The 8512-nt window shown below is 36.8% G+C and overlaps 2 protein-coding genes across 2 annotated transcripts; both read right to left on the bottom strand.

The window, feature by feature from the left end:
* Nucleotides 1-553: 553 nt before the first annotated feature.
* Nucleotides 554-5970, bottom strand: LOC148913859 (protogenin A-like). The gene is made up of 8 exons (XM_089040881.1): nt 5673-5970; nt 5292-5564; nt 3742-4083; nt 2989-3030; nt 2641-2739; nt 2413-2440; nt 1792-1831; nt 554-1130 (listed from the first exon to the last, which is right to left on the bottom strand). The coding sequence occupies exons 1-8, from the start codon at nt 5968-5970 to the stop codon at nt 717-719; spliced, it is 1536 nt and encodes a 511-aa protein (XP_088897007.1). The 3' UTR covers nt 554-716.
* A 152-nt stretch (nt 5971-6122) lies between these two features.
* LOC148913858 (uncharacterized) lies at nt 6123-8413 on the bottom strand. Its single transcript, XM_089025919.1, has 2 exons — nt 8070-8413; nt 6123-6662 (listed from the first exon to the last, which is right to left on the bottom strand). Exons 1-2 carry the CDS (start codon nt 8146-8148, stop codon nt 6253-6255), a joined length of 489 nt encoding a protein of 162 aa, XP_088882045.1. The 5' UTR covers nt 8149-8413; the 3' UTR covers nt 6123-6252.
* Nucleotides 8414-8512: the final 99 nt, after the last annotated feature.

The raw sequence follows: 8512 nt of genomic DNA, 5'->3' as shown, positions 1-8512 counted from the left end.
AAAACCTTACTGGCACAGATAAATTAAATTTAAGAAATCCGTCATTGTTTCCCTCATTGCTCTTATAGAAATTATTGCAAGCTATTTTTCACATAGAAGCCGATATTTTGAGTTACAAGGAACAACAAATAACCATAAATGCCTCCATAGCTCTTCCATCATTTAAAAACAACAAGACTACAAAATATTATCGGCTGCATGTCAAATGTGCGCTTGGCTTGTCCGAATTTCGATCCCATGATGTAATGTTGTGACGTCATCCGTAAAACGCTATAGAGGTTTTGCACCATCACGTGCCCACGTCCATCATTCAGCTTGGACTGCCTGTCGTTAGTATTATATTGTTCCTGTCATCTAATATGGCTGCCGTCACGTGATGGTGCAAAACTTCTATTACAGCGGCCATGACTATCACGAACATGAATCTTTATAGATTCATTGAAGTGTGTACATCGATGTCTTGCGCAGTGAGGTTTGAGGACGACCTTCATGAGATTCTAAGTCTTCATCTAAACTTTGGTGCAACTTAAGACTCTGATAAAATCATCCTCATTAATATTCTTTATTGAGCTTTATTGAAAGACGCATGTCTCATCATATAATGATACAGGGGAATTGAAAAAAGGGGGCTGTCGGGGCCGGTGGAGGAAGTAAAAGTTCGATTAGGTGCTTATGTATTATAATTAATGCTTCAATACTGCAATACAGTAGTATGTCTATATAATGGACTGGTCATTCCTGTTGTTTTCTAGCTGATGCATATTATTATAGATCTTCAGGTCTTGGTAATCTGTAGGGTTTTGCCTGACACCAAGTGGATGGTATGTAGTATCTGGTACGTTCTTGGCAAGCTGAGCATCAGGTAGTTTAAACTGTGGACGGTGAAGGGATTCGTAAGTTGGACCTTGACCTTGATGCGATGAACCAGCTTCATCAGAATGCGTGAGTGCTTGATAATGACTGAGTGTTTCTGTGGAGGGGCTGCTGTAGCCATCTACTCTGGATATTTCGATTGGATGATTATCACGATTAATTCTTATGGGCTCGTATTCTGCAGGTGGGGAGGTCTGTTGAAGATTTTGTGATACCGAAATGTGTGAAGCTTTGTTTTCTTCCATTTCTAGGGTGTTCTGTGAAAAAAAAAAAACATTTTTGCGAATTCATTCAGTGAGAAGAAACAATTAAAGTCCGACCCGTTATAATTAAACTGTGGCATTTTCTCAGCAACCCAGCTTGTCTCGCATGCTTGAAAATGTAGTTACAAGTCGCCGAGGTGAGGTGTTACACTTCTACTCGATCTTAGCAACTTGCAACATTTTTGGTTCTTCGGGAATAAATGAGAAATGTGCGCATGCGCTCTTGAAAAATATGCCTTAAAGTTGCGAGAAAAAGTTGTTGGAGCGATGATACACTTTGCAATACGTTGCCAGTTGCTGCAATCCGTTGCGAAAAATAGGACTGAACTCTACTTCTTGTAACGCTACGCTCAACAATACAACTTCGAGACAACCCTTTTACATTGTGCAATTCTGCAGCAACTTGCGTAACGAGACAAGGCAAACGACAATACGAGACAAGTTGCCAAGTTACTGGAAAAATTGCAAAGTGCAACAGGGCCTTTAGCATCGATTGTTGTTGAGTGATGACCAAAGCACCAATATTTGGTTTGTTTGGAACTAATGATTTTCAATAGTACGCTTTTTAGTATTAGAATCAATTCAATGGATTCTTTTATGATTAGCATTGATGGTTGAAAGAGGTAAACTATGATGATTATCAACAAACACATACGTCATAAACTGGATCTTCAACTGCTTTGTTCCTGGTGACTCTTGAAATTTAAAATGAAGAAAAATGAAAGGATCAATTCTTAGTTTACACCTGACGTCATAGCCGCCATCTTGGTTGAATTTAACCAAATAATTGTCAATTAATTATTTTTGTTGCATCATCCAACATGGCTGACGCATCTTTTGTTATTTCACTCTTCTGGGAATGATTGTAAACCAGCAATAGAACATTTTGTAATGGACAAAATTCACTTGGGCGTAATGTTTTGCTGACTTAATGTCACTTGTCATTCCCTTGAGAACTGATAAGATTATTTGTTTGAGTTGTATTCATATTCATTTGTCATCTCATGTGCAACCATTAAACAAAGAAATGATATTCTAGGGAATGACATGTGGTCTGTGATGGGAAAACATTATATTCACCATTTTCCATACTTTGTTTCACTGGCCAAACACAAAGTGCTCAAGCGAGGCGCCAAGGTACTTTCAAAGGATTATTCGAATTTGAACCTTGCAACCTCGACTGAATGCTTTGTGTTTGACCAGTGAACCGATGAATGGAAAATGGAGAATCAGAGGCATATTACTGACAGCAATGTAGTTAAATTCAACTAATCACCTTTTTGTATTGGTATTTCCGGTTTGCTCTTTTCAAGAGACATTATATGCAAAGGAAACGAAAAAAATGTGTTAGAATTTCTGTCTAAGTTATTGTTAAATGATACAATCTAACTGCATTTTTATGTTTAATAATTTCGTTTGATAGAGCAACTAACAAATAAACAGAGATTGCTATACTTATATAAGTAAGGATAATCATAAAAGAAGAAAAAGATCTAGAATATACCTTTTCTTTTAATGTCCCTCCAAATGTAAAGAAGCAAGAGGACGATAACAACCAAAGACACCGCTAGGAAAGCTGCACAGACAGCTAATGCAGTGGAGCCTTGAGTAAAAAAGAAAAATGCTTTCCATGAATTAATAATCTATTAGCATAAAACGTATACAACGTTGTCACCCGGCAAAGAAAAAAACTTAGGGTAAAACAAAGAGGATCCAAAAATAATAAGGGTGCTAGATACAAAACAAAGAAAATCTTCAACAATACATCAAAAATTGTCAATTCTTTTTTGTCTTGAGTGTAAAGAAATCGTTCCTTTAATGAATTTGTTTTAGGAAAAATAATATTACTTACTGCATTTTTCTTGTTCGTCTGATTTATTCCTCGATTGCCCGCCTGTTAATTAATTTTAAAAAACTCTTAAATAAACATAAAGATTTTTTAAAATTTCCTTTTACTTTTTTAATTTATACATTCTAAAAATAATTATAGACTATGAGGCTGAGTAGTAAAAATGACGATTTGTTTACTCATTGATAATTGATAACTAGTGTTATGATATTAATAAATAAATTATATCAAATTATCACGAAGCATTACGTACTCCACTTTGTTTTTACCACTGCAACTTTTTGTTTAGTCCTCGACCCCGAATGGGCTATTGACTCATAGGCCATGAGGGCGAGAAGACTACGATAGCAGAATTAGAGTTACACCCTGTTGCCTTCAAACAATTGTTTTAAGTCGAGGCATTTGGATCAATACAATGAAATGTATAAAAACTGACCCAAAAGTAACCATTGTCTGAAGGCAATAGGGTTTAACTCCGATATCTGCTATTGTTTTAGTCAAATCCAACTAGTCGCTCAAATATATAGATGCAAACAAGTTTTCAATTGTGGTTAAATTCAATGTCTTGGTTTTCAAAGCCGGCACTTTTCGCTAAGAGTAGGATATAACTTATAGCCTAGTAGTAGCATGTTCTATCTTGTACGAAGCATCTTGCCCGGTCTTTCGATTTCCGAGTTCAATGTACGTGTTCTCATTACTTCAATTAATCAAATGTAAAATAAAGTAAAATCCATCCCATGTCAATACCTCACTTACCAATACCTGTAGTAGTTGCTTGGGTTGCTGTGGTAACCGGTTTTGGCAAAATATACGCTTCTTTACCCTTGTCATCTCCTTTTTCACTTTCTCCAAACTCGTTGGTTGCCGTGACAATAAACCAGTATGTCCGACCAGGCTCCAGATCCTTAACGTGTATAACATACGTCAAGTTGGTCAAGTCACGGACGACATGTATACGTGTCCAGGATTTTTCTACACCCTGTTTCTGGTAGATGGTATATTGTTTTATTTCGCCGCCATTTTCATCCGTTTTTGTCCAGTACAATGTAATAGTAGCTTTACTCTTGCTAAGATGAAGACTGGGCAAAGGTGGTGGACCTAAATGATGAAAGCACAAAATACCTGACTTTTATGTAAAGATTATATAATAAACGCGCAAGTGTTCTGTCGGATACAGAGTCCCGTGCAACAGACCCCTTGCATGTGACATGAAAGCATCTCAATCTGGGGGACTAAAACAAAAGAATTCCAATCTTCTGAGAATAAGAACCTATTGTTTTCTCCCTCAGATTGAGCTGCATTCCAAAGTGCTGCAAGGGGTCTATAGATAGAAAGCCATAAGGGCGGAGCCCGAGGGGGATCCCATAGGACACTAGCGTTCATTAGCTTAGAATATGATCACACCCACGAGACCGATTATGAATGAATTTGTTTGTCACTTTGATCGCTCCTCACGCGGGAAATATGAAATTTGAATAGCAGTAATGATACGAAATATTTTGTAAGCTTTGGAATAACAGAAATTAAAATAAGATTTACATAGTCAGTTGTCAAACGTGACTGAAGAGACACAAGGGCGTAAGGTTTCTCTCAAGTTCAGTATAACTTCAGGACTTGAATTGTAAGTGCACTATTCAATAATGTACAAAGTCTGATACAATTTTAACATAGATATATGTTTATTTCGAATTATAGTTTGACTATAGATGTAAGAGCGAAAGTGAAAGACAACCAGTTCAAGAATGAAGTAAGTGAGTATGTCCATTTGTCTTCTTATCGAATGCCATGTGGACATTGCCGGTAAGAAACCTTAGCTTAAGTAATACGTCAAAGAATGTGAATTACTGTTTGAATGCAAATAAGGCAAACCGTGGTCCACAATCGACTTAAAGAAATGACTTCAAAAGTTTACATTTCGACCCTTACGTGTAAACGAGACAATGCAATGGACCCTTCTCAAAAGTATCGGCCATATATCTTTCTCGGTGGAATTTGTGGCATTTCTGCGATACAATCATAACCCGATTAGCAAGGGGATCACCGACAAGACAATGGACGTCATTTGTGAAAAGTACGCAGTAATAGGTGAGTGGAGGTAAGTGGAAAACATTGATAGAACAATACTTTAAGAGTGATTACCGTCTTTTCGATGAAATCAACATATTTCGCATTAACTCCTCGTCCTCTAAGGGGAGTCGATTAATACATACGAAAAATGAACTTAAAATAATTCAAATGTATCGAGAGATGATATATACACTGAGGAATTCCAATGAACTGAAATCCCGCAGCATAGGTATACTTACATTTTACTATGGCAGTTGCAGTTGCACTGTCATTGTGTTCCATGCTGTCATAAGTGCTCTTTGCTGTACATATGTACTTGCCAGCATCTGTTTTGATAGCATCAGGTATTCTAAGTGTTCCCCCAGCTACTGTGTGACCATCTTTGATGACACCGTCAGCCTTTGTCCATGATATGGAAGGTGGTGGATAACCATCTGCTGTACAGCTGAGTACGATCTCATCACCTTGTACAACTGTGATACTTGGAGGAATGGTACTGCTTTGAGGAGGATCTACAATTACGTTTTTTAATGTAAATTTTTGATGAGCGCATAACAATAAAACAATAACAACAATAAACAAACCAAGAGCACTGAAATAACTGCATTGTTCATACTTACAATATACAGACACAACAGTCTGTGCAGTGATTAGATTCTCATTAGGGTTGTTGCTGGCCTGACACTCATACGTCCCATTCTGATCTCTTCTAATGTTTGGTATCCTCAGTGTAGCATTTCCTGTGCCTGTACTTTTGGTCACGTGACCTATTATCTGTACCCATTTGACGTTGGGTGTTGGTGGACCAACAGCAGTGCAAGGCACACTCAAATCTTGACCCTCTGCTATATTCTTTGCCAGTGGTGGCTGTGGCTGGAACTTGGGAGTTACTTTTGAACACAATGTTATAGAAGACATGATGTTAGTGTAAGCAAGTTGAATAGACAATAGTCTGCACTAACAGGTGACCTAAGCTCACTTAAGACAGCCAGTTCTTCAAAATGAACATCAAAATAAAAAAAGAGACCCTTCTGATATGTAAAAAGGCAGATCTATTTTGGCTCATAAACTTGAACTTTTAAGAACGAAAACAATTGATGATTATGATAAAAGAGAACTTAAGTAATCCCATCCTCAAAAGTAATTTTTTTATCAAATCTTCCATCCTTCCCCTTGTAATGCTGCCCAACCACTCTCCTTTCAATCCGGCCTTAAGAATAATATAATTGCATATAAAAATTTGAGCAGAGGGTGCTTACCTGCCACAGTCAGACTCATTTCATACCTCTTATTAACACTTCCTTCTAGAATTAGCACAGCATATTTATTGGTATCACTGATACTAAGGTTTGTTATTTTGAACCAAGCACGACCAGCAGGCAAGTCTCCCACGTAATAAACTCTTCCTTTATAACTCGATGCAGCTGGGGTATCCAAGGCAGCGCTATAGACAGCAACGTTGGCCCATTTATTGACGTATATGAACTGTGGATTTATTCCCAGGTTATCTGCCGGATCCACCAATCCCCATCTCACTTCATCAATACTTCCACTTGTTCTGTTCCACATGAAGACGACATCTTGACCAACATTTCGTATGATGCCATGTGCTATATTAAAAACCAAGTACGTTAATGATGGCTTGGTTGGGGGAAAAAGGTTCCAAGGATAATACAAGATGGCTCAAAGCTCGGTGGGAATCAGACTAAATATTTATGTTTGACTAAATTAATGCTGAGTGTGATGCATATTACTCCAGTTTCAAGTTCTCTGTTGCTCAGGGTTAGCCTTGATTTTGTGCAAAATATACATTTCTTCCACGGAAGGTCCGTGGAATTTTAAAGTGCTTGATGTATTGTTGAAGTTGTGCATTCTTTACTTTACCTTATTGGTATTGATGGTTTTACGGCGGCCATGTTGGAGGAACTTAACAAAAGAATTGTCAATGAATTCTTTTGTTATATACTGCAACATGGCCGCTGTGTCTTTTATTATTTGATTCCCTTGGGAATGGTTGAAAACTATCAATTTGTGAATATTTAGACATATTTAGGCAAATGAGTCTGTAATCAAGGAACACAGCACTGAGTAATTTGGAAGTCAAAAATGGTCTTTTACGCAATATGTGCACACTCTGTTGAATCAGTCAGATGTATAAATGTATAAATAAAGTAGATCCTTATCTCCCGTCCGAGGTAAAACCAATACCGCAAATACAGAGGTAAGGCAAATGCTCATTAGAAAACGTTTAGAAAACCTTAATGTTACATTTTTTAAATGGGTGGTTTTCAAGGTGTCTCGAACCAAATCCATCGCGGACTTTGCGACCTTTTTATTTCCCCTTTATTCTCTCTTTTCCATGTTGATTGTTATGGCTTTTTTTACTATAGCAAGTTTGACTTGAATTATGAAGATGTAGCAAACATTTGAGTGCGCTCGTTAATTTATCCGCTAAATTTATTTACTTTCATCCTGTCCATATGGAAGTCTACTGATGATCATTGAGGTCTCTCAAACATATTTTAATCATCATTACTTATACCGTGTTGGTCAAGTGGTACCGATGTTAGACCACAAAGCACCAGCTAACTAACCGACAATACATTGATTACACTGATTGAGCGTAACATACGTAGCCCTATATATAAGTCAACTTAATGGTTCTAATGTACATCATGACCGCAACTATGCCAGTTGACTCACAAATTGAACTATTGGTTCCATGAGATTCAAACAAACAAATATCCTTGTTATGCAGACTCAAACTACAAAGTACACTGAACGTGAATATAACATATCCTTTGTTAAACAGTCACACTTCAGATTTGCACGTAAATTCATTATAAAGTAATAAAAGCTAAAACAATTTTTCAAATATTTTCAAGCGTTTACAAAACTGACTAAAGGCTAAAGGTAGCAGAATTGCAATGTTTAAATTGAGCATTATAGTTCGAAGGTATGTTGTGATGTAAAGGAAATCCATCGGATTGATTAAAAGAATAAACACATTGACTAACCTTCAGGAGGAAGTAAAATCAATACCCTGAAAACACAGGAAATAAGAATGTACACGATTGGTAATTGTAAAGCTTCCATTTTGTAAAATCGTTGTAAGATCTCTGGAAAACTAAGAAATGCCCCGTAAAAAAGCGAGCGATAATGTTTACGTTCTGAGAGAGAAGTTATAAGTGCTGATCATTACTTGGCTGTAGTTTACCTTTTATGCTTGATCACTTTATGTAGATTATATCTGGTAACGCAAACATGAGAGTTAACACAGGTAGCCCAGAATATATTTTTTATCGAAGATTTTCCTCAGCTTTTCCTTTTGTTCTTGACTTGATTTTATTGGTTTTCTTTCTTATTTGGTTCTTTTTCCCCCGTTTTTTTTTTTTTTTTTTTTTTTTTTTTGTATTAGATTTTCCCTTCTTTCCTTTCCTTTCCTTTTCTTCTTCTTTTC

Source organism: Actinia tenebrosa, unplaced genomic scaffold, assembly GCF_029948245.1.
Source record: "Actinia tenebrosa isolate PJP-AT-01 unplaced genomic scaffold, QUT_ActTen_1.0 PGA_scaffold0__85_contigs__length_37466705, whole genome shotgun sequence".
NCBI classification, from domain to species: Eukaryota; Metazoa; Cnidaria; class Anthozoa; order Actiniaria; family Actiniidae; genus Actinia; species Actinia tenebrosa.
Note: the sequence above shows the minus strand (reverse complement) of the source record. Positions and strands in the feature narration are given on the sequence as shown.